Here is a 27,186-nt window from a genome sequence, read left to right as displayed (position 1 = left end):
GATCCTTTATCCGAAGCCCATTTTACCCTTTACCGACACAAGAGTGTATTTACGAGCAGAAATATTGTCACTATTTGGATAGGCTGACACATTTATTTCTGTGAGTGCATGCGTATAGATGAGCACGCACCGGTGACGCGCAGTGCCGCGGCGGCGGTGGCCTGGCCGAGAGGATTGCGGGCCTGGCAAGTGTAGACGCCCTGGTGATGTTCCTGTACACTGCTGAACACCAGCGAGTTGTTCACGTGCACCTGCACCACGGGGGAACATACGAGGGGTGAACACGAGGAGCAGCGGGTGAAGATATAACGGGTGAACACGAGGAGTAACGGGTGAAGATATAACGGGTGAACACGAGGAGTAACGGGTGAACACGAGGAGCAACGGATGAACATACAACGGGTGAAGAAGAGAAGCAATGGGTGAGCACGAGGAGCAACGGGTGAACAGCATCATGAATCAGCATTGGTGAGGAGGGTTAGGGTTGAAAGAACCGAAATGTTTCTGAAAAATGCCTCGCTTTGAAATAAAATGGATTTTCCATGCACGTTTTCCAGACAAAAGTGATCAATATGAAAGGTACTGGAGAAGGACGCAACTTCATGGAAGTTCAAATTATTCGTGCTATGAAAGATTTAAAAAAATTGCACTGCGTTATAATTATAGAGATTCCAATAAGTAACAATTCAATTTTTTATTAACAAGCAAATAACATAAATTGATATAAATAATAATTATATCAATTATTATATTAAATTTAAATTATTAAATTATTATTATATTAATTAAATAATTAGAGTTCTACAAGGAGTGTGGCAGTAGCCAGAGAAATGAGAAGGCTGTTGTCCAATTCGCTTATTGCTTTTGAGTGAGTCATTCTGACTCAGTTTGGCCCGGCAAAAAGTTGCTATTTCCGTTCTCTGCTGGTGCTGTGAGCTAGGCAATGTGTCAGAACTTTGACAAGATGTCCCATTCATTATAGTGAGTGCCGTATCATAGCCACCTCCTTTCTCTGCTTCAGCAGTGAGTTATGCAGTGCGTCACAATTTGGACAAAATACTCCATTAATTATAGCACGTGTACTCACTAGAGTAGTCTCACTGAGCTGCAGAAAGCCTCCCTCTTTGCTCCAGACGACGTCAGGCTCAGGATATCCTGTAACATTGCAGGGCAGCTCGACGCGCTGACCCAGCGTCGCGTTCAGGTTCTGAGGCTCCTCGATGATAACGGGCGGACCTGCGGGGTAACAGGTGTAAAACTTAATTAGTTTAATAATTATTATGATAATATCCTGCGGAGTAATAGGTGTTAAACTTCATTAGTTTATTAATTATTATTAGGATATATTAGGATATTATCATAATAATTATTAAAATGATTAAGTTGGAACACCTTTTACCCCGCAGGATATTATCATTCCTGCGGGGTAAAAGGTGTTCCAACTTAATTATTTAATAATCATCATGATAATATCCTGCGGAAGTGAGTGAAACACAGGTGTAACAGGTGTTCTAACTTAATTATTTTAAATATCATTATGATAATAGGCGGACCTGCGGGGTAAAAGAACCTAAATATTAGTTGTTTAATGCAGGATAAGAGGCTTACATGTTAGTTATTTAATATGTCTCAATAACCCGAAAAGATTGCTCTGTCTTTCTATTCCAATGGAATGAAAACTTCTGCAAAGTCTGGTGCAAACTGATCTTTGTTACCGATTGTTGTCTCTGTGCTGCTGGGTCATGGAGTTCTCTATCATTAACTGTTGTCTCTGTACTGCTTGGTCATGTAGATCTCTGTCACTGACTGCTGTCTCTGTAGTGATGGATCACAGAGATCTCTGTCACTAACTGCTGTCTCTGTACTGCTGGATCACAGAGATCTCTGTCACTAACTGTTGTCTCTGCACTGCTGCGTCACAGAGATCTCTGTCACTGACAGTTGTCTCTGTACTGCTGGGTCACAGAGATCTCTGTCACTAACTGTTGTCTCTGTACTGCTGGATCACAGAGATCTCTGTCACTAACTGTTGTATCTGTACTGCTGGGTCATGGAGATCTTAGCAGGCCGAGACACCACCTCCCCAACCTCACAGAGATCTCTGTCACTAACTGTTGTCTCTGTACTGGTGTGTAACAGAGATCTCTGTCACTAACTGTTGTCTCTGTACTGGTGTGTCATGGAGATCTTAGCAGGCCGAGACGCCACCTCGCCCATCTCGTTGATGGCGCGGCACTCGTAGAAGCCTGCGTCGCCGCCCTGCGCGTTCTGTGCGACATGGATTAATTCTCATGGATTCTTATTATCAGGATTAATGCACACTAATGCATTAATGATAAATGCACACTAATGATAATAAAATAAAGTAAAAAATCATGTATTTACAGTTTAGTGCCAAGATCAACACACTCGCACTTGGATGGATATTTGGAAAGCTATGGACAACTGAATGATATGAAGACAATCCAAGGTCCCGATTTCGAATTCAGTGCAACGACCGAGTACTAAATTATCTTAATTATGGCAATAACCATAAAAACCATAGTAATTATCTTAATTTTGGTAATAACCTTAACTATGGTAATAACCTTAAAAAACCATAGTAATTACCGTTAATCATGGTAATAACCTTAATCATGGAAATACCTTAAAAACCATAGTAATTACCTTAATCATGGTAATAACCTAAAAAACCATGGTAGATTACCTTAATCATGGTAATAACCTTAAAAACATAGAAATTACCTTAATCATGAGCGTGCCGTCGTTGAGAACAGAGTAGCGCGGTCTAGCTTCGCCGATAACCTCGTTGCTGACGAACAGAAACACAATAAACATGAAGACATTCTCAGCCCGAAGTACATTCATATTTTGATTTGCTCAGACAGCCAATATAATTACCCGAGGTGAAGAATTCTTCAGTTGAAAGAGATACATTAAGAAAATCAGTCAGAAATTCATAAATTTTTTCGAAACTTTGACGCAGATTTTTCCTAAAATCACGGATAATAATATCCTGCAAGACATGGAGAGCATGACTCACTTGTGCAGCCAGACCACCTCAGGCACTCACTTGTGCAGCCAGACCACCTCAGGCACTCACTTGTGCAGCCAGACCACCTCAGGCACTCACTTGTGCAGCCAGACCACTTCAGGCACTCACTTGTGCAGCCAGACCACTTCAGGCACTCACTTGTGCAGCCAGACCACTTCAGGCACTCACTTGTGCAGCCAGACCACTTCAGGCGCGGGGCATGACTCACTTGTGCAGCCAGACCACTTCAGGCACGGGGTCGCCGTCCACTTTGCACGTGAAGGCTGCTGTGCCCCCGAAGCTGACCTCGATGTCCTGAGGTCCCTCCATGATGTGCGGCATCCCTGCGACCAAACAAACTTACTTCAACTCATCAATTGGTCATGTTCAGTGGTTAACGAACCATAAAGTGATCGTTAGCTAACCATGAATAGCATCAGGTGGACATTAGGACATCAGTTTAGCATAATAGCATCAGGTGGACATTAGGACATCAGTTTAGCATAATAGCATCAGGTGGACATTAGGACATCAGTTTAGCATGATAGCATCAGGTGGACAGTGCAGTGTTCAACAAACCATTAAGTGATCGTTAGCTGACCATGAACCGCTAACCATCACTGAAAATTTAGCATTTTTGAACATTCAGGTTCTTATACCCATTACAGACGTAATCTCAAGTATCAGACCCATGTTACCAGAAACAAACTAATATTGTTCACCAAAATCCATATGTTTGGAAGTCTCATTACTCGTTATTTAAGAAATAAAGCACTTGGTATAACCTATGCAGTGGAAATAAACTTAATCCGGGTCACCAACCCCAATATATGCATCGAAGTCTCATAACTCATGTAATTTATCAGAGAAGCATTTTGGAAGACCTATGCAGTGGCAATAAACTTAATCTGGTTCACCACCCCCTGTATATGCATCAAAGACTGATAACTCATGCAATATATCAGAGAAGCATTTAATAAGACCTATGCAGTGGAAGTCAGTGTCGGTGATGCTGCTGAGGCTCTTGCCGTGCAGGTCGTTGGGCGCCTCGCAGGTGGCCGCCACCAGAGTTCTGTCCTGCTTCTCCTTGACCATCTGAGCGAGCCACAGCAGCTGGCAGTCGCACACCAGCGCGTTGCTGTCCAGCCGACTGTACACCAATCAATTCTATTGGATTTCGGTAGAATTCGAAATAAATGATGCCGATGAAACGACAAAACTTTAATTGAAAGTCGGATAGAAGTGGATGTAATGGAATCTAATAAACGCAAAAGTTGAAATAACGGCAAGAAATTTGCTGATATCAGTATTGGTGCAGAAATAAGGACTCGAGTAAAAAATTGAATTTAATAGGAATGAGTCAGTATTACAAGTTTTTAGAATAATTTATACAATTAATAATATAACAAAAACATGGAAGTCTTGCACGATAATCATTCGTCAAGTGACACTTAATTTAAATTTAACTGACTGAATTCATTCTCACGAATATTCATGCAACAAAACCGCCTCAATAAGCCTGAGGTCAATACACATTTCGGCGTAAAAAAAATTCGCGACGTAGAGCAGATGCGGCCAAGACGCAGCAACGCACAGCAACAGCAGCTCAACCGCAACAATAGCAACAACGATCGTCGCCGAGACTGCCAACTTGATGACGAATATTGCACACAGAGTCGCTAGTTGAGTGACTTTAATGCGGTAGTATTTCAGCACCAAGCCCCTACAGGGACTGGCATAAATCGGCCCACCTGCGCTACTCCTAGATTCAGACCGACAGTTACACTTGGTATAGATGCTACGGCGGAAAGTCTTCGGTTAATGAATGTAAATGACGCTAAGTAGTTGCGTAATGAGATGACTGAAAATGACAGCATTTGGGCAGTTTTATGTAATTTATTCAATGTATATTGTAGAGCAATTTTTTGTTGTTTTGAATGACTAAGCTTGGTATAATTTTTAACGAAAACTTCTAGAAAATGAAATAGTAATTTCTCTTGAGACAAAGACTCCAGTCCGTTAATAACAGCCAGTCATTTAAACGCTCTTTTCTCCTAGTAACCATAGACAGAAAAATTAGAGGAATTAAGTTATTCATATTTTTCCTTCACAATTCAATTATTGATAAACAATTAATCAAGTTATTGCTTGTGAAAGTAGTTATTCGGAAAGACATTAACAATTGGACGAATTTCATAAGTAAAATGAACCAAAAGCCCGCCTCACGGAGTATAAATGTAATGGTTGGAAATAGTCGCCTTGGGGGTCTACGGGACATAATAGTGGACAGGAAGGAAAGTTAAGCTGAACAGCGGTTATGACAAGTCTACCTATAATATTCTACCATAATATTCAAGACAAAGAGGTTTAAATCTAGAAAAAGTTTCCCACATTGCAATGATTTCTGAGAATTCGGAACTCACAGCCTGCGTAAACTCTGTAGGTTCCTGAAGGCCCCAGACGGCACTCTCTGGAGTCTGTTGTTGTGCAAGAATCTGAAAATAAATTAAGATATTATTTAGTGCAGAATTAAGATTATTTTGATACTCAACTGGAGTTTGATGCGTTATGAAATTCTACGAATGAATTCAATTATAAAAGAAATTTAATTCGAGATCCTCGAGTACTTCTACACGATGTTTTATCATACATACGATAGATTGAGAAAATGGCTAAGTAGATGAAGGCACGCACTTAATTTTAAAGTACGTGACCAAATTGAGATGAAGACCAAACAAAATAAGAAATTCATCTATCCTCATCGCTTGGATGGATTTAGCACGCAAAAGTTGAAAGTTCCAATTAACGTCTCAGTAAGATTCACTCTTTACACAAATTCGCTGGAAGTATATTGATAAGAAATCCTCATGGCAGATTTATTATTATGTGCAAGGAGTTCATCAAGCGTGGTTCGCTCACAGTCTCTGTAGGGAAGGTAGCGAAGAGAAGGTCTCTGCATCGAAGGAGGTGATGTCGTTGAAGTGAAGGTACCTGCGGTGATCAAACCATCAAAAATGGGCAATTTTGATACGATGGCTTCTCTGCTTTGCGGAAAGTTATTTCTCCCTTCGCGCTCATTATCCTTTATTAAATTAACAGTTTTTAACTCGTGTACACAATTTACTTCATTTTGAAAAGTAAATTAGAATAGACTTCACAGAGAATTTTAATGTAAAAGAGGAAATGATATAAAATGGTGGGAGGATTTTAATAATTGATTAAACACAATATAAGAAAAAAGAGAGCTTTAATAATGTGCGCCATATAATTAATGTCAGAAGACTTACAATTGTTCCAGCTCCTCGAGGTTGTGGAAAACATCTCTGTCGATGTGCCTGATTCTGTTCTTGTACAAGTATCTGACAAAATGCGAACATTCATCATTATCACTTAAATGTCATTGGATAACATTTCACTTTTTTGATAAATTTATTGATAAACTGCATTCAGGGGAACGAAACTCAGGACGAATGACCATGAGAAATTTATCGTGCAGTGGGAACTTGACAACAACGATGACGTCGCTCTCAAGATTATATAAGACATTAAACGAGAATTTATGTTGTAAATTGATAGCCAACCAAAACATAATTAGCCTCTAAAATTGCCTAAATGATTCAGTTCAACGAATATCTTTAGAGGTTCAATAAAAATTTAGGCTGGAAGAAAACGAATTGTTTTAATTTCTATTAATTCAGTTAAATACTTTACGTTATTATAGGATAAATATAGGATGATTAAGTCGTGTTAAAAATGTAGGAAGTCGCGTTTCCTTATTTCTCGGTGTGCTTTGATGAACTACTTAAATGTTCAATGTTGATAAAAGTAATAATAATTTCCAGGTACATTTTGTCGTGGCACATAACGCGAAGTACTCACAAGTAGCGCAGGCGCTGGAGGCCGTCAAAGGCGCCGCTCTGGAGGCGCGTGATGTGGTTGTTGTTCAGCAACCTGCATGACGATCAATATTTATTGCTATTAGGAAGCACAGAACATTTTCTCACATTATAAGAAAAGAGTTAAATATTCTATTTAACGATGACGATCAATAGAGTACAAGTTAATCAAGAATGAAAATTTAGCAAGATGAGTTACACGGGCAAAGGTCGTTGTTACAATACGTGTACATCATGACACGAGATTCATCGAAATAGTAAAGTTATGCTCGTATCTGAAACTATTTCAAGTATGCGTACTTGAAAATACAAATTGTACGCATACCGATGGCTACCAACTAGCTAAATACACTATAGGCTGGACAATGTAAACTTACTGCACTAGTGTGTGGAGTTGCACGACGGGTGCTTCGAACTTTACTAATGGATCAAAATGGTTGATGCCAAAAATATATTCGGTAAAAATCAAACGTTTAATCATACTTTTTCTTAATGGCCCATTTGACACTGTGCATTTCTATCGTATATTATTTCTATATCATCAAATTAAAATTAGAAGTTACACTTCAGACACAAAGGCACTAAATAATATCTATATAGAGCTCGCGTGTGTAAGCGCGTGGCGGCACATGCCGTTTAGTTGCTCGTTAATTTCACGGCGTGACGGAGGTAAAGAGGCAGAGACACGAGAGCTGCAGTGCCACAGTGCCACCTGCTGCCACAAATCTCGGCTGGCACTCCTGCTCGGCCACAAGTGCAGTAATGTGCACAGCTTCCTGGGGCTCCACTGGTGACATGAAGCGACTCGCGCTTAGTGTTTATCACCGAATGCTTACACTTTATGCGTAGGATTACTTTTTAATTCGTCTCAATGAATAGGAATCTTTTCGTGAAAATTGCTACATCGCGATTCTCTGCCCCTTCATGACTGGACGAAAAATATATGAGTAATTTTTATGAACTCCAAAAAAGATACATATTAACTGAAGAAAATTTATTTCAAGGGTTCGTTTGAAAATGAGTATTAATTTTCTGTTTTTATTTCCGCCTTCCTTGACTGGCACATATATCGCAGAATGTGCAACACATTCAATCTATAGATGATAACGATTTTACGTATGATTCGGAGCGCTTGCTATATCAACGTGATAGTGTTTATATCGTATTTGTGACACAGAAATCCAAAATTAAATTTTTTTGCCTTCTACAAAAATCTTCAAATGCCTTTGGTCCCAGCATACATATGTATGTGTACATATTCGATTCACCCAACACAAATGTTAGCGATCTAAATTGGCTGCACTGATATATTGTTTGCCCACCTCACGATGACGTTCTCAAACACGGCCCTAATTAAGAGTCTTAGCGTCAAAATAAACAGCAAACATCACATTATGATAGAACAAGCTTGTTTATCAAGCCAACACTCGATGTTTATTAGCAAAGAAAACAAGTGAAATAAAACAAGAAAACAAGTTCATGGTCAACAAAATGGCTTGGTCGCCGGCCGCTGTTTGCGTTGCTTACACAGCATCACGTCAGGCTTGCATTATGCAGAGGAAAGCACTTCTTAAAGAAGCAGGATTTATTGCGTCCGGTATGTGACACGCTTTATTTTCTAATTGTCTGTGGATAAATTGGTTTTCCAAAATGAGAAATGTTCAATTGATAACTTTTTTGACAGGCAGAATTTGTCTGATAATGTATGTAGTGGGCTTCATTTGGAATTGGAACAATGCTGATGGCCAAAAATAGGCATAGTCAATTTTTGTAAGATATTCTAACTTGGATTTTCCGATAACAGAAGGAACAAGATTTACAGCGACTGCCTAATATTTTAAGTAAATCTGTGATAAGACAGACACATAAGTAGCGTGGCAGCACCAAAATGACCAAGAAGATACGATAAAAACTTCATTGTATGTTCACTAGTCGAGATGGACCCAAGAAAAGGACTGTATGCAGATTATTCAATTTTTTCTACACTATCTCATCACTGTTAGTTGACTCGACGAGCACTTCGAGATCAGCTAAGTTTCAAGCAACTGACTGCATTGAAGACAGAGTCATATGTTACTAACTGATGATCAGTTTATTTTTAACTATCTTTATTTTCATTTTGGGAAAGTAAGAAAAGGATTTGTTTTTATCAAATATTTTTTCTTTTATTACTATTTTCTATTAACATAATTTCTTCAATTTTACGCCCAAGTTTAGCTTTATTCACTAATAGCAGGCCGAGGGTGCCAGAAATCGAAAAAATTATAGGAGCCGTCTAGTGTTTTGCATCTGATTGATTTATTCGGGATAAATAATAGAACAATTAGGATTTTTATTGTTTTATGAAAAGCCTGCATCGAAAGTAAGACCTGATGGCTCGTGAAGTGGTTGCTCTATCAGAGTCTGACTCGGTGTTTTGCTTCGCCCAGATTAGGTAATGACAAAAGTTCATGCGCACAGTATTTGATGGTGCTTAGTTTATGCGCCGATCAGTTGTCTGCCTTTAGTTTTCTACGCAAATTTTATTCGTTATTAGTTTCAAGCGCAGGTAAATGGACGGTCCTCACACTCAGAAAAATAATTGGGCCGTATTGTGCAAATAGTGCGACACTTTCTTTTCATAGCAAGAGCAGAGAGCGGCCGTAGCCCTGATAAGCCATTTTGTCTTGCCAAACTGGGTCACGATGACCCACAAGAGCACCAGAAAAGCATTGCTATAATCAGACAATGTCTCCTCGTCTCACTGAGTGCAGTTCCAAAAGTAGATTAGTAGGACTTTGGTAGCGCAGACTCCAAGTTTGTCTGATGATCTCCTCAAATGGCGAGTTTCTATCGGTTTATAGACAGGGCCCCAATAATGCGAGTCTCAAGTCAAGTTTGCTATCACAACAACTCAACGGCAGGAGCTTATTACTCCTTTAATTCCTTAAAAAGTATTGATGCGACACCGCAGCTCACAGCAAAGCTTGCGACACACGCAGACATCTACCGGTCGTTGTTACCTTATATGTCTCAAGCCCGTATTTCTTTTATTAGTAGATTAGTATGTAGTATTAGTATGTTAGTATTACTACACATACTACACTACTACATTCTTATGTAGTAGATTAGTATGTTATTAGTAGATTAGTATTAGTATTAGTCTTGAAGCTTGGATTCTTATGCGTTCGCATGTTATGAACGAGTTATGCCGGTTGTTGAGATGCAGTTCATTCATTATACGTGTATAAGTCCTCGTGATTATCTAAAATATCGAATTATTAGAAGGAGTACCGTATCACGAATTCAAGAGAACATATACTTAAATATTTACACAACAATAATACAATGGCGTATAGGTAATAACTCATAAGAATTATAGAAAGCATCTTGTTCAGAAGAAGAACCAGCAGGGATAACTAGGTCAAAAAGTGATTGCTGATGATTTATTGAGTTTGTCGGTAAAGAAGTGTTATAGAGAGAAGTTAATTGATATATTTAATTTGAATTAATTTGAGTAAAAGTTTTATTTAATAATAAAAACACTATATGACCATGCACATTTATGAGAGGATCTCTGTACCTCTTCTGACGAGTGCCAGCAGAAGCAGAGGTACACAAGAGGCGTCTTTGCCACGCTGCATCCGTGTCATGAATTTGTTATTGTTGCTGATGAAGAAATTGAGGGGAGCGAGTCAGGACGTCAAACGATGTTTGACTTAAGAATGAACTCGTCAACAACTGGGAAATCCAACACATCATTCCTAACTGTAGCCGCGCTTGTGTGGCCGACCAACTGGGGAGTTCAACTGATCATTCCTAACTCCAACTGATTATTCCAAATTTTAGGCGCCCTTGTGTAGCCGACCAACTGGGGAGTCCAACTGATCATATTAACCAACTGATCATTCTTAACTGTGGGGGCGCGTATTTGGCCGACCAACTGGGGAGTCCAACTGATCATTCCTAACTCCAACTGATTATGCCTTACTGTAGGCGCGCTTGTGAGAACGACCAACTGGAGAGTCCTAAGGAACATTCTTAACCAACTGATCATTCTTAACTGTGGGGGCGCTTATTTGGCCGACCAACTGGGGAGTCCAACTGATCACTCCTAACTCCAACTGATTATTCCTAACTGTAGGCGCCCTTGTGTGGCCGACCAACTGGGGAGTCCAACTGATCATTCTTAACTATGGGCGCGTCTTCGTGTGTCCGACCAACTGTCAGTTCTAAGACGCAGTTCCCATCGTCCGTCGTGGGTCTGTCGTCAGTTTACATGCAAGGTTGACGGCGCAGTGAATGTATGTATACACGAGAAATGTAGAAATAGAACCGGATTGTCATACCGTTCATTCAGTTGATTTTCACGGAGGTCTTCAATTCATTTCAGCTGCTGTCGTGTTAGGAACAAATGAAGCAAGAAGTGAAAGCTTTTCAGGCTTATTTTGAGCATCTCAAATTACGCTCAAATGCTCACGGTATTACAGCTACATTATATAGCCTTTGGTGAAGTTTTAACGTAAAGTTCAGTTAGGATGGTCTTCAGCACATTGTGCAAGAAAAAAGACAAATGTTGCAGATACCTGAGTTAAATTTTCATTAGATATAACAAGTAAATTAGGTAGAGTTTTACAAATTTATGATATTTTTTAATTGTTGAGCCCGAACCAAGTATTAAAATGAAACATTTCCCAATGCAAAGTGCCAGATTTGTTCAATATATTGAGTATTCAGTAAGCAGTTTCATCGTTTGCTGAGTTCAATTGTATGAAGTTTAAGCAAAAATTATTCACCTGCAAACTCTGAGCGTTGCAAAATCCGCCTGCACCGCTAAATAAATCATGACAGATGGCCGGGCCTCTTACCGCGCTTCGGTACGGCGCAAGATGCGAAGACACTAAATTCTGCCATAACAACGCAATGAGTTGTCTCACCCGACAAGATCTTCAAGATCTTAAGTCCGGGATCTTAAATTCCGACGAGATCGTATATTCGAGATCTTAAATCCAGACGAGATCTTGAATCCGCTCTACCGATGTAAGACATTATTCCGCCTTAAGTCCCAAATTAACTCCCTCCTTAGCTGTATGTAGCGGTGAAAATACAAGTCTCGGCTACAGCCTTGAAGCTCAATACGCTGAGTATCTACGATAGATTCAACGATTTTTCTCTGCAATTATTCTCTACATGAAGCGTCAGGGAACATGTGAGACCAATTTCAAAACTTTTGAATATAAATTTGTTTTTATAATTGAAATGATCCTTAGATAGCAAGATTAAATTAAGTGTTGGGAAATGTTATGAGTATTGAGTATACAATGTTAGTTCTATAGGTCGCCAGGCCAACAAGTGTCCATTAACTTATAATCGTGAAGACCAGCTGCTGTGAAGACCAGCTAAACTCTACAATTTAGACCAGCTGTTAGCATAACTTCAAGTGGAATAATTTGATTTGCATATAAAAAATTCATTTTTTCAGTATTGAGGTTGTTTTGGCGTGGATAAGTGATGCCCAACTAAGGACATTTTTTGAATAGTATTGGTATTGACCCAAGTTATTGACCACGCCTAAGTGACCACGCAAATTGATGCAAGTGAGTTTTCTGGTTGGTGATTGCCATTTGATTTATTCAACTCAGTCACCTTAGGACGCAAGCCGCTACTCACAAAACGTTGAGCTACGCACAAGACATAGAGCTACTCACAATTCACAAGACGTAGATACTCACAAAACGTGGAGATACTAACATGACGTTGAGCTACTCACAAGACGTAGAGTTACTCACAAGATGTAGAGTTACTCACAAGACGTAGAGTTACTCACAAGACGTAGAGCTACTCACAAGACGTAGAGTTACTCACAAGACGTAGAGTTACTCACAAGACGTAGAGCTACTCACAAGACGTAGAGCTACTCACAAGACGTAGAGCTACTCACAAGACGTAGAGTTACTCACAAGACGTAAAGTTACTCACAAAGTGTTGAGGCGGGCCAGTTGTCGGAAGGAGCCTGGCGGGATGGAGCGGATCTTGTTGAACCGCAGGTCCCTGAAAACAGACACAAAATTATTACACACTTGATAGCACCTTCATGAACGTACAATTAATCAGTAATCATAATCATTCTATAGATGGATTAATGGATCAAATTGGAAAGTTATGATGGAAGGCAAATTTGAAATAAACTAAATCTAATTTGAGATAAAGAAAATGAAACAATATTGACTCGACTCTAATAAGTAATGAATATCTTGAGAGTTACACTGTTAGAAAAAACGTGTACTGTAGCAATAAACAGTGCCGTGATTGCGCAATTTGCAGGTTCAAATAATCCAACGAACGTGTAAAAAAAATGCAGCCCGCATCAAGTTAAGAACGTTCAAGGAGTATAGTATGTATAGTTAAATTATAAGTACTTAATACTTATAAGTATATGAGTTATTATATACTTATACTTATTATATGTACTTATTAAACTTAGTATATAAGTATAGTATATAAAACAGATAAGTACATTGGTATAGTGTCATTTTCGAGATGGAAAGGACACAAATATATTATACGTCCGATTAATGACCAGAAAATGCATTCTATCCAAATTTTCAGGGAGTCGAAAATAGAAATATAATGCATTCTCTGGTCATTAATCGTAGGTTTTTCAACAAGAAAATTCCGTCATCTAATACTAAATATATTATATTATATAAGACGGACAAATACACAAGTATAGTATATGATATTGCACGTCGTGCGTGTTAGGAAGACGCGTGAGGCCGTATACTCGCATGGTTGAATTAAAGTGAGTATGGTATACGCGTATGTCTGCGTCGTAGTCGTTCACGTCATCGCAACGCAAACATCGCATTTGCATGTCTGCGTCACGCCAACTCTGCAGAGACTGCGGGGGCCGATGAGACCACAGCGTGATATGTTTTTTATAATGTTATATTATGTTAGTTTATCAACATATTATATGTTAACAAACTCTTCATGCGCGTGGGAAGTAGATAAGTGTTATGTAGTTCTATAGTTGAAATGAAACGCATAAAATTTGGTGCTTTTGGATTTAGAGGTCGCATCGCCAAAATTGGTTATTGTTTGATTATTATTCAGTTACAGTGTCAATATTTGACTCACAATAAAAAATTATTTAAAACCTTTTCTAGCAGCCTTGCGAGAAGTTCTGCTTCATTAGATTCCGTATTACTCTCAAAGCTTTAGTTTTATTGGATCGTCAACTCTAGGTAAAATAAAACATGTCTATGTCTAAAACAATATGAACCTGAGCTTAAAGTCTCTTGTGGAAGTTTCCCGAGTTTAATTTCCTTCAGTCAATACACATAAAACGGAGGGTCTGTAAAACACACAAATAGAAACGAACCAAAGATTCTCTACATCATCTGTAGATCATTTGCTGCACTCGACGATCAGCTCGCGGTTATGATCTCTGATTGTTCAAGAGGAAATATTCCGGGAAGACGACCTGCGAAAGCCATTCATCTGGATGAGAATAATGCCTTGAATTGGCCTCGACATATGCTGCGCTCGTGAACTTAGTGTGAAACATGTCCTAAAATTGTCATAAGGTCATGCGCGGGTGTGACCACTCCCCACCGGCGGACGTGACGTCATGAGCGACATGATTCGCCGTCATGAGCGACATGATTCGCCGTCATGAGCGACATGATTCGCCGTCATGAGCGACATGATTCGCCGTCATGTTTATTGTTAGTGCTGCATTGTTGTTTTTATGATTAATTATTGCTAATGATGTATAGACGATTCCTACATGAAATAATCGCGTTGAAAAAGGATATTATATATTACAGGACTTTGTAGGAAGTCACTAATAGTACTCACAATTTTTACAAGAAAATTGTGATAATGAGAATCAGTTTCCTTTTTCCCTCTCCAAATTTTCGGCCTTGCCGTGACCCAATTCTCACGCGACGATGCAAATGTGCTTTAATGAAGCTAGCTTATTAGCTATCTCATTAAATTAAGTAAGCATAGTAATCATCCAGGTGCGGAGCCACTAAGTGGAAGGTCAAATGAGTAGAAAGTGGTAAGTGGGAGAGATAAGGATCAGATCCGGACCCATGGTGGGGTTGAATTACTCACGTTCATATCGTATGCTTCAGTAAAAGTGGAAGAATGATCATTAATGAAACCCTGAAATGATTTTTCCCAACACGTTGTTCAAAATTGCAGACCGTGCCAGAATATATTCGTGTTGCGGCGAGACTGCAGTAATGAAAACAAAATTTCTAGATTAGCACAATAATACTGAACCAATTCATTGCTTAATCAGTTCCTTTACCCTTAGTGCAATAATATAGCCTCTGTGGTTACCGAAAAATGCGAACTAGATTCAATAAAATAGTTACAATAGCTAGACACAAGAAAAAACATTTAAGCATTACCATCATCTGGTTTTACTGATTATATGCCTTTAAATATTGGTAAATTAAATCCTTTTATTCACTGATATCCATATTTTTGCGTTAATAGCGTAGATTGCAAATCATAGCAAATCATTGATCCATTAGAGAGCAGAACGAAAAAAATACAAGTAAGCAGACAAAAATAAATTCTTTAAGTAGGCAAACATGAAGGTACAATATATTCGGCATTTACAGTATAACGCGACCCATGCCTCGCATGCGCAGATTGCACACACCAGTACACATCATGCAGTACACACCAGTACACACCATGCAGTACACACCAGTATAGTGCCAACCGCTGCAAATTGCTGCTCAATTATGCAGGTTTTTGCGTAAGGTTGTCGGCGAGATTGCGGAAATAAGGCAGCGGGCAACACGCCCTCTGCACTTCATGCGGCGTGATTGATTGCATCGTAATTGGAGGCTCTGAATTAGAAGTCTGATATCGACGCTCCACTGATACAATGAAGATAAGGAAACTGGCGGCGGAACAAGATTAGCTTTACACCTGCAAGTTAGTGCGAGACCGGAGTTCTAGAGACTAGAACTCCGGTCTCGCCGGAGTTCTCGCCCGAGAACTCCGGTCTCGCCGGAGAATCTAGATACCGCTGGAGGCGAGCTAATTTACAAGCCTGAATAAAGACAGAATTGTTTTCAGTGTATGGGACTAGTTTTATGGCGTATAGGGAAATAGTTAATAACATAGTAGCAGCTAGGGCTAGTGAGCCAAATGTGGCATGTTCAAAAAAGTTTCAATTGACTTGGCGATAACATTTTTAGTTATTCCAAGCATTGATTACTAATACCAATTCGAAGAACTGCTACAACATAAAAATACATAAACAAGCAATTATAAGTTATGTTCGTGTATAAAATAAGACGGAAAGTAGAAAACTCGTCTTATTTGTTTTCAGAAGAGGAGCTCCTAACTTTTTTATACATGAATTTCTTAAAACACAGAGAAACAAAAATTGGATAATAGTAAAACCAATTAAATATTACAAAAAACTGAAATAAAACTATTTATTGAACAAAGCCCATATACGGCTTTGAAGGTACATTTTGGGCGATGAAAATTAACTATACACGCATCTGCAGCTGAGTAGATGAAACTAGGCTCGGGCTAGGGTGATACTACTACTACTAGGGTGATACTATATATAGGCAAGGGCTGCGAGATGTTCAAGGAGAACTTAAACATACAAACACACACAAAATACTTTGCAAAATGTGGATACACCTCAGCACAGAATCTCAATTTAGCGAATTATCAGAATTTTACTTGGATGTCGGTACATAAATCTCACGCATTAATAAACTAAATGTCACTAAGGCGAAGAAATAGGATGAAGAGCAAACTAAATCTACTTAATCTACAATAAAATAACTAATGAAGAACGTACCATACAATTAAAAAGTGACTATCAAATCCTCAAGTGCCTTAAAAGTCCGATTAGTTATAAGAAGAATATTAGAATATTAAGTATATACTAATTAAGGAACGCCTTGCAGAAATATGTAAACAATTGATGTGAAGAATTTTTAGCACACATGCAGTATATAAGTCTCATGCATTGGCTTTGCAATGCAACGCATTGCGATGAAAATGGCTTGCAATTTATGTATCCATATAAGACGATTGCTGCTCATGCCTGCACATATTACGGTCCAGACCGACTGTTATTATGGTGCCTTCACTCAAGAAAATGAGTGAATCTTATTGTCAAAATAGTGAAATACTTCTTGCACGTTGCATACAGCATATACACAGCGGACGTAGCATTGATACGTTATTGACCCGGGTCAAAATGGGTCAGGATGATATAGACAAATCGCAAAAAGTGCATCGCTATTGGGACAAAGTTCCGTTCATTTGTCTGAGCGCATAATCGCTGGCCAAGCGAGGCGCTAGTCTGGCAGAGGAAGCTATAACCCAACAGAGCGGCCGCTCACTGCGAGATGCAAAATAAGATGTAAATTCGACACAGTATAATGAGACTCATAGTCACATGCTGAAGCCTGCATGTAAATGCTTCATTATCTCCTCCGCATCAGTGGCACTGAACACTGATGGAGTAATATCCAGCCACCAATGGTTCGAATAAAATAACCTTTAATCGATGGGTCCTGGTCCATTATATAACGAAATTTGCACAGCGATCTCAAAACATTAGGAGTTTATAAAAGAATTATGTTCAGAGCAAAAGGTAAAAAATTGAATGGCAATTTCCAAAACTTAAGTTCATCGAAGTCAATGGCTTAACATCATGAACACCAAAGAAGATATCGACAACAAAGAATATAGTTTGAGATTAGCGTAGTAAAGAAGCGACTATAGTAATAAAACCCATTATAAAAACCCGCTCCTCAGTGTGATGTTAAATATATACTAAGAGAAATGAGTGTGAATTTGTCCAAATATCAATGCACATTTCACTCTTGTATGGGTCACCCTGAACCAGTTTGCCTGTATCAATGATACGTAACCCTCTGTCCGTGCTGTAGATAAGGCAGTGGGAAACAATTCAGACAATATGACGTATTAGTTTTCTGAGTGTCGTGTTGTACTGTTGAAACAGGAAGCTCAGGCGAGCCGAGCGCTCAGAGTATAAACGGGACACAAGCTCTCCCATGTACACACAAAAAAATAAACCGTCATCTCGCTGCATGTTTCAGAGCGCCAGGCAATAAACATGTGAGAAGCTGAGAGCAACGTACGCTCAGAGAAATGAGGGGGACTTTGTCCAAATAGCGATGCCCTGTTTGCCCTTATATGGGTCATCCTGACCCAGTTTGGCTCGGGAAAAGCTAAGGCGCATCAGTGCTACGTCCGCTCTTGTAGCTCGTGGTGTGGGTATGAAAGTTCGTCATTATTTGGACAATAGGACCCATTCATTTGCCTGAGTAGCGTGAAGGTCCCACACACGAGGACGGAACAGCGGGCCTGTGAGATGACCTCGCTAATTAAGACTGTTTCATGTGAAGGACGGAATCATCTTAAAAGGATAAACCCACTTTAAATTATGGCGATTAAATTATAGCAAGCTACATATGTAATCCTGTAAGAAAACGTACTGAAGTGGCTTCACACCAGCACCAGTGAAGGAAAACGGCATACTTCTATTATAGTAAGGTTGGAAATGATGTGTAATTCGATTAGACTTTCAGATCGCATCTGTACAATAGTCTCAAATAAAAGTTGCATGGATCACTGGCCACGTTTTGGTCTTTAAGAAATAATAAAATAATTGGGGAAAAAAATAACCCAAGTATTACAAAAGCAATGCAACTAATTTCGTGCCTAAAACGCACGCGTCGTGGATACAACGCAGCATTGCGGCGTTGTGGGTACAACGCAGCATTACCGCGTCGTGGGTACAACGCAGCATTGCCGCGTCGTGGGCACAACGCAGCATTGCCGCGTCGTGGGCACAACGCAGCATTGCCGCGTCGTGGGCACAACGCAGCATTGCCGCGTCGTGGGTACAACGCAGCATTGCCGCGTCGTGGGTACAACGCAGCATTGCCGCAGCGTGGGTACAACGCAGCATTGCCGCGTCGTGGGTACAACGCAGCATTGCCGCGTCGTGGGCACAACGCAGCATTGCCGCGTCGTGGGTACAACGCAGCATTGCCGCAGGCTTATACGTAGCCAAGCAGCTGCAAAAATGACATCATGTGCATAATGTAACCCAGGTTATAATCCTTACGACGCACTCTGGCAATTTAGAGTAGTTGCTTTTCTGCTGTAAAATGTTCTATTCTCTATGTAATAAGAAAACAGAATTTGGTCTTCGAAGTGGCACGGAATGAGGACTCAGTCATAAATACAAAGGAAAGTCCGGTAAAATTTCTCTGATTAAACTCATGAAGGATTTAGGGAACATTTTTGATGGCCATTGACGGCTGGAAAGTCGACAATCTATGAAAAAATCAACCTTGTATAAAATCGTAAAGTTCCACACAACAAACTTGAAGTAAACAAAAGGATTTACAGTCAACCCACAACACTAAGAATTAACGCATCTATCATTAATGTCACAGTAAGTATGCAATATGAAAACAGTGTAGCAAATAAATGTCTCTTCGAATTATACTAAAGCGATGGTGGTAACACCAACAAGACAACGCGGCAGTGGAACGATGACCGCAAAAATCTGAAGGAAGAGCTTACCCTGTACGCGTGTCGGTGTTGGGTCACCCTGACTCAGCTGGCCCGGCAGAAAGGCGTATTAAAAAGGCAAAAAATTAACTCTCTGCTCGTGATACGCGGTGGTAAGAACGTGCGTCACTATTTGGACAATATGACCACTTCAGTGAAGACGGCAACAACCATTCAGTGAAGACGGCAACAATCAGCAGTATAAGAGCTTGACCAGCACGTGTGTCGGTGTTGACTCGTTCGTACACCTTTGAGCCTTGGACGAAAACAAACACAGCGAGACCGAGCTTTGTGCTTGAGAGAAATGAATGTGTTTTGAGTAGAAACACGTACCCGCAAGGCTTATAGTGCCAACGCTAATGCAGTTGCTGCTATACCAAGCATTTATGATCATGCAGCCTCATGACTCCTGCATATTTATTGCACGGTAGCTCACCCGCTGACGTGCGTCTGGACATAAAATGTTCACAATTTAAGAGACAATATGTCAAATTACCGGGTGCCTTTTGATAAAATATTTAAAACAATTAATCATTGGACCCTCTTTATGAATAAATTTTACCAGGATTGAGAATCTGATAGAAGAAGTTGCGAGGAGTTATCAAGGCTGAAGTGAGTGAATACTGACATTTATCAACGCCATCATCAGTAGGTTAAATTTAATGACCCATGAAACTTTAATAAATTGAGCCTTAGTGAGCCTATTTCAGTACCTCACAGGCTAAACATGCACTATAAAAATCGAATATAATAAAATAATCTTTTCTTGGGCAAAGTATTCATGCTCACTGAGAACAGATCGAGATTGAGAAAGCCTGTCTAGACAAGTTGCCGGTACATTTCTTTTGGATGGCCAATTGGTTACTGCCAAACGCTATAATTATTCTGTAACAATTAATTCATTAATATTTAATAGCTCTTAAAATAAGCTGCATCATTCGTTGTTAAATAATTTATAGATTATATGCAGAGCCAAGCCAAGGGTTGATTTTGGAGAGCAGCCAGTGAGGCAGTAAAGCTTGCAGAGTTTGTACCCACACAACGGGTCCATTATGGACACGGCAAGAGCGATGGGACTACCCGATGTAAACAAGCCGTTCTACACGAGTAAACAGTCCTACGCGTCCTACAGCTCGTACCTTCACAGCCCATCTGTTTCATGCCTCAGCGCCCAATGTTAGTGCTTTTCAAAACTTGTGAAAACTAAATCTTAAGAATCTTTCTCGAAATTTAGCACCGCGCAGACTTAGACGTCAAACACAAGAAACGAATACAGCTTATACACCAGACTATTATACACCATACGGCCATACAGCTTATACACCAGACAATTATACTCCATACGGTGATACAGCTTATACACCAGACTATTATACTCCATACGGCCATACAGCTTATACACCAGACTATTATACTCCATACGGTGATACAGCTTATACACCATACGATTATACACCATACGGCCATACAGCTTATACACCAGACAATTATACTCACAGCTTATACACCAGACTATTATACACCATACGGCCATACAGCTTATACACCAGACTATTATACACCATACGGCCATACAGCTTATACACCAGATAATTATACACCATACGGCCATATACAGTTTATACACCAAACGATTATACACCATACGGCCATAAAGCTTATGCACCATAATACGATTATACGCCATACCTACGGCCATACAACTTATACACCATACGATTATACACCATACGGCCATACAGCTTATACACCAGAATATTTACATGTCATTTTTTCAGAGATACGGTATTTGCTTTAAAGATAAATCTTCAGTGAATATAATTGCCTCAATTAAGTTCGTAAACCACAAATATTATTGATTCGTTAATTGAAAATATAACGTGCAGAAGTTTCCAAGCGAATCTAATCAGTTGTAAATACATAATTAATATCAGGTTTCATTAAAGACCAGAGAATTTGTTTTATTGACGATTTTCTTATTAGTTTATTAAAACTTATTAGTTTTAAACTAATAATAAAATCGTCAATAAAACAAATTCTCTGGTCTTTATTGAAACCGTATAAAGGAACAAATTCTGCCAATTCCTATACTAATTAATACTTAATAGAGGAAGATAATAAGCGACGAGTACAAACGGCAAATGCACTTGATGGCAGGCGACCGGCCATGTCGTTACGAGTGGCCAAGTTTTTATTTGTTTCGCGCATGTTTGATCAAGTCGGGCGTGGTGCCCCCTTGCGCAGCCTGCCAAGCTTCCTGCACCCTCGTCGTTTTCTGAGTGTATGCGGCCAATTGTGGACAAGCAGGCCGGAAGAAACAACCGATACAAGACAAGAAAGATGTGCAAATAATGCTTAGTGTTCACAGGTCAGAATTGTTCTGTCCTTGCACTCGTTTTTTCTTTTTTTATACGGCAATATGTGAGCTCAATCTGAAGCAAAAATTTCGTATAAATTCAATAAGGTTTTACGGAAATGACAAGAAATAATACAAAACTGAGGGAATGTAGAACGAAATTTCTTGACTTTAGGAATATATAGTTGTACAGTAGATTCTCCTTTCTTTCCTAACTGCGAAAAAATGCAAAATTTAAGCAATTCCGTTCAATAGTTTTACATAAACCGGTTCTATAAGATTCACATGCAACATGGGAAACTACAATTGTTCCTAAGGCGCAATTCATTGCCGGTTAATTCGTGAAGTATTGTGCGTAAATTTATTGTCAATAAATACCAGAATTCGAAGGTTAATTTGGCTAAGGACGCAGTTTCGGCGTAGTAGGCAGGCGGTAAATCAGTACAATCTTACGACATCGCGTCTACCCGCACGACGATCGTGAGCCCCAGCGATTGGCGGGTGAAATACGACGAAGGGCGAGCGTGTCAAACACGCCACACCAGCGCACCAATCTACACACGGGGGTGCAGTGCATTAATTATTATTTGCTGATTAATAAAAATCAATAATTCATTAATTGTAAACAAGGAACGCACATTTGTCGTAAAAAGCGGATTCGGAGAAATTAAGATACGGGAGGCACTACAGAGATTGCTATCAATATTTAAAATTTGATGCTGGGGCTGCCTGGATGCTAGGACGAGGTCGTTGCCGAGCTCATTAGCAAGGCGTGCAGTCCGGCAGTATTATTTAAGGACGGGCGTGTCTGAAGCAGCATTGAATTATTTCGTTGGTCAACCAAAGCTGAACAAAATACGACCCCCTTTTTCAGGTCGAAGAACAAAGTAAATTACAATGTAGCTACAGATACATTATATATACTGCAGCTAAAATAGAAAAAATACTATGTAGAATTAAGAATGTATTAATGCAACGATTATCATTCAAAGGCTTACCTCAGAAAACAGGAAACGGAACTTTGAATATAAACCTGCCATAGATAATTCGTTTGGCGGCAAATCTCCCGCAACAGCAACATTTTAGTTCGGCAGGTTTCATAGCCACAGCAAAGTTCCTCCATATCAGCAACGATGTTAATAAATTGATATTGAGGGCGTTGTCAGGATACGCATTGTCATGATCATGATACTCGAAGTTCCACTCTAGCTGAGTCTGGCGTGAGTGTGACACTTGAAGACTCGCTCTAGCTGAGTCTTGCGTGAGTGTGACACTTGAAGACTCACTCTAGCTGAGTCTGGCGTGAGTGTGACACTGGAAGACTCACTCTAGCTGAGTCTGGCGTGAGTGTGACACTTGAAGACTCACACTAGCTGAGTCAGGCGTGAGTGTGACATCTGAAGACTAACTCTAGCTGAGTCTGACTTTTTGCGAAAATGGACGCGAAGCTCGCTGGATAAAAGTAGGGGCGGAGAGATTCGACACGCAGGTAAATTTATGAAAATACCGCCGTGGGACAACCAGCAGACCCGAATTTAAAATAATGAGCATACAGAAAAATGCGATTCCTAAGGTTTCATACAATAATTTCAAATTCGATATAATAAAAATCTGTCCAAACAGTGCCGGAGAAAGTTGTTGCCAGGTTCATTGAACGAAAATTTATAAAAAACAGTCTCATAGACGATTGATCAGCTAACAACTTATTCGCACAAAACACAATGAGAAAAGACGATGAACAGCTAATTTGAATTATCATTATCTAAGTGTGATAGCACGAGCATTCTCCTTGCACAGAAAGATGGAAATCTACAAGCTAGACGCGTCCCGTGGCGAGGCAGAACCCCATTCGCGTCGGTACAATAGTAGCGGCTTTGTTGCTGGCGCCGGCACAGCGTCAGCGCATATTCGTTACGTCGAGACCAATAACTCACATTGGGGAAGGTCGTCTGTCGTACGCGGCCTCTCCATCAAAGACGTATGATGTATAAAAAATCTGTCTAGAGAGCTGCGTCTATATCGGCACCAGGGTATGCTGGTGGGCACGTAAAATTAGTAAAGAGTTCATAGTATAACATAGCGTTCATAGTATAGTATAACCAATACGTGCTATAGTATTCGACACTTTGTTAACAAAATTGGGACTGGACACAAGAAAAGAGCACAAACACGATAGGTTATTACATTCATGGAACACAAAAATGGAAGTACAGACTGAATTAAATTTGGGAGTATCCATCATTGATGGGCAGTTCATGTAATTTCTATTGCGAGAAATGCTAAACAAGCTCTGGCGAATTTGAGATCAGTGAAACATATTTGAATTTTTTTCGAAATTAATAATCACTCATGTTGACCAAACTCCACAATAACTCAAAAGAATATTGAAACTGGACATAATTTCAAGTTTTAGAAGACATTGAAACTGATTTTAGGCAGTAATAAAGTCATGAGACGTGACCCGTGGCAATCACAATCGAAGAGCTGGTATCAGAAGATGGGCATGCTGGTATTGAGTCGGGGCATCTGAGGAGATATGGGCATCTATCTGGTGGGGCATGTGCTGCTCCTCAAACTGCAGGATCTCTTTTGAAGAACGTCCTTCACACTTCACACTTCATCCATTTGTGTCTGATCTTCATCTTCATTATTGCACTGGGTTGGGTTGTTGAAAATTCGTCGCGGAGAAAAGTTTGGTCTCTGTGAATATCTGTTTTAGTTCCACGTGTGAATATAGAGTAAAGCGCTACGTTACACTTTCCAAGAAGTGAAAATGTAAGAAAATTTTAAAGCAAAATACGACTAAACGTTTCATATATTAATAAACCTCAATCATTTTATTTTTTTATAATTAAAACCCACATCGTCAAGTCAAGCGGAAACGATTCGATCATTCAGCTACTTGGCGGATAACCACAAGACACGAAGCAAAAAGCGTTAAGCCTTCCGAAACAAGTGATGTTAAATACAGAAACTGGAAATATACATCCAAATGACTCTCCTTTCTCTCTGTGTTTGATGTTCGGTTAACATGTCTCTGCCTCCCACCAACAATCTGTACATTACTCAGTGTAAATCACATCATATATCATTTCCGATTATCGTGCATCTGCTACCCTCACCATATCTGCATATCATTCAATGTATATACATAACCCACACGGGAGTTTAGGAAATTATCAGTTTTGAATATAACTGATAGACTAGTGACGAAAATTTATACATAACATTTGCTTCACAAAATCTCGGCATCAGCAATACCTCTCTAAGTAAGATGAGCAACATAATAATGTATACAAAGTGGCGTTGCCAAGTTTAGAGGGAAAAGTACAATTTATTCGAAAAATATCGTAAATATTGGTACATCGTAAATATCGTAAAATTGTGCATTTAGCAAGTTCTTTGTTGCGTTGACATATGTATTCAATTTGCAACAGTAGAAACTACAATTATTTTTAGTACATTTAAATAGCACGGCAAGTTCATGAATTTCAATGTGCGACTTCAATTATAAATGATAACAAAATATATCATGAAATTGGACATACTCACTAGTAAGAGAACAGAAAATGTATTTGTACTTCTATGTTCGACCATAAAATAAATAGGCTTCGAACATGACATTTAAATGGCCTCAATTAGCCACTTGGCGCTTTAAAACCTCCTAGCGACTATGAACTAAAAAAAAGATACAGTACAAAAACGTTCTTATATTAAGAATTTTAGTGGTGATAAAATTCCTCGTTAGCTAATGGTACAAAATTCAAAATTGTTTGATAAGACGAGAATCCGTAAATCTACTTTGGTAATAGGACGAAAAATCGTAAGCTAAAGTTTATTTTAAAAACACTTAGACTATGGAGTCAAAGGCGTCCAATATGGTAGGTACTCCAAAGGTACTCTCAATATGGTAGTCTCGGGCGACACGACAGGGATGGCAGTGTTTTTTAACAGGTACTCTCAATATGGTAGTCTCGGGCGACACGACAGGGATGGCAGTGTTTTTTAACAGGTACTCTCAATATGGTAGTCTCGGGCGACACGACAGGGATGGCAGTGTTTTTTAACAGGTACTCTCAATATGGTAGTCTCGGGCGACACGACAGGGATGGCAGTGTTTTCAACAGGTACTCACAATATGGTAGTCTCGGGCGACACGACAGGGATGGCCGTGAGCTGGACGAACATGCAGCGCACGGTGGTCCTGAAACACAGGCACTTGGAAGGGCACGGCACCCCCACGGCAGTAACCTCCTGAGGATCGCTTGGTCTGCGCCCCAGTTCCCCGCGGGGGGCGGGGACCCTGGAGCCGGCTGGAGCAGCGATACTTTGACTTTTAACGGCGGTGAAGAAAACTGACAGCGTCAGCACTGCCACACACGCGGATGACTTTGTCACCAGCATGTTAACGGTTTTTACGCTCGTTTTACAGTTCACTGCACTTGTGCTTTCCTTCTTCCCTAATACTAATAATTGCTAATTCTTATTTTATTGATTATAGTTCACTACATCATTTTTGAAGTAACACACCCAAATTTTGTACAGTGGTCTCTAGCACTTGAGTGTTCACTCATTCTTAACTAAACGCAATTGCATTTATACGAAAGTTCAGAATTAATATTGGGACATTTCTACGTAGAAAAGAAACTCCTTGTCCTACTTCGGAGTAAAGAAGTCTAATTATTAAGCGTTATATTCCTAAGACATGTTCCTAAAATGTCTCGGACACGATAAGGAGTAACTGAAAACTTTACTTTCCTCTATAAGCCCAGACAACATGGACACATCCTGCACAGAAAGTCAGAAAACAGTAAACATAAGCAATATCATAAGAACCTTTCAGATGATGCATAAAAATTACCACATACACTAACACGCGAGTAAAAAGTTGTACATAACCTATTCGTTTTATTTAAACACAAAAGGAGGCATTCCAGAAATTTTTGGGAATGTGTTATCCTCAATAGCAACGGCAAACTGGTTGCGAAAAATATGTTTGAATTGCCTCGTAGTTGGCGAGACTAAGAGGCGTGCCTCGTGGGAGTGGAAATATGATGTTGATAGTAAATTAACGGCCAACTTATTTCTAAGATTCAACATGGAAGGGCGGCATAGCGATTGAAACGCAATATCGTTTTATGGAACGCATGCGAATTTCTATAAAAGATGGGTAGGACAGCTAGCTGTTTAAGGGTGATTGCACGCTTTAAAATGCGGACACTTCGCCAGCGCCCTTAATTGCGCACTATACCTGCAGTGATGTTAAGCCTAAAAATCAAGCACCCATCGCCCTTGAATCGCTGACACCG

General features: G+C 39.7%; 1 protein-coding gene across 1 annotated transcript in view; it reads right to left on the bottom strand.

Annotated features, from left to right (window-relative positions):
- Positions 1–26,660, bottom strand: part of LOC108681472 (peroxidasin) — a 42,989-nt gene extending 16,329 nt beyond the window's left edge. Inside the window, exons 1-12 of the mRNA XM_047882093.1 lie at positions 26,013–26,660; positions 12,889–12,960; positions 6,914–6,985; positions 6,322–6,393; positions 5,954–6,025; positions 5,458–5,529; positions 4,018–4,184; positions 3,264–3,378; positions 2,746–2,812; positions 2,157–2,268; positions 1,088–1,236; positions 131–251 (exon numbers count right to left, since the gene is read on the bottom strand). Of these exons, the coding sequence (XP_047738049.1) occupies positions 131–251; positions 1,088–1,236; positions 2,157–2,268; positions 2,746–2,812; positions 3,264–3,378; positions 4,018–4,184; positions 5,458–5,529; positions 5,954–6,025; positions 6,322–6,393; positions 6,914–6,985; positions 12,889–12,960; positions 26,013–26,281 (1,360 nt within the window). The 5' untranslated portion in view covers positions 26,282–26,660. The remainder of the gene's footprint in view (positions 1–130; positions 252–1,087; positions 1,237–2,156; positions 2,269–2,745; positions 2,813–3,263; positions 3,379–4,017; positions 4,185–5,457; positions 5,530–5,953; positions 6,026–6,321; positions 6,394–6,913; positions 6,986–12,888; positions 12,961–26,012) is intronic.
- Positions 26,661–27,186: the final 526 nt, after the last annotated feature.

The sequence above is a fragment of the Hyalella azteca genome, unplaced genomic scaffold (genome assembly GCF_000764305.2).
Source record: "Hyalella azteca isolate HAZT.00-mixed unplaced genomic scaffold, Hazt_2.0.2 contig9625, whole genome shotgun sequence".
Classification (NCBI taxonomy): domain Eukaryota; kingdom Metazoa; phylum Arthropoda; class Malacostraca; order Amphipoda; family Hyalellidae; genus Hyalella; species Hyalella azteca.
This window is presented reverse-complemented; position numbering and strand designations above follow the sequence as displayed.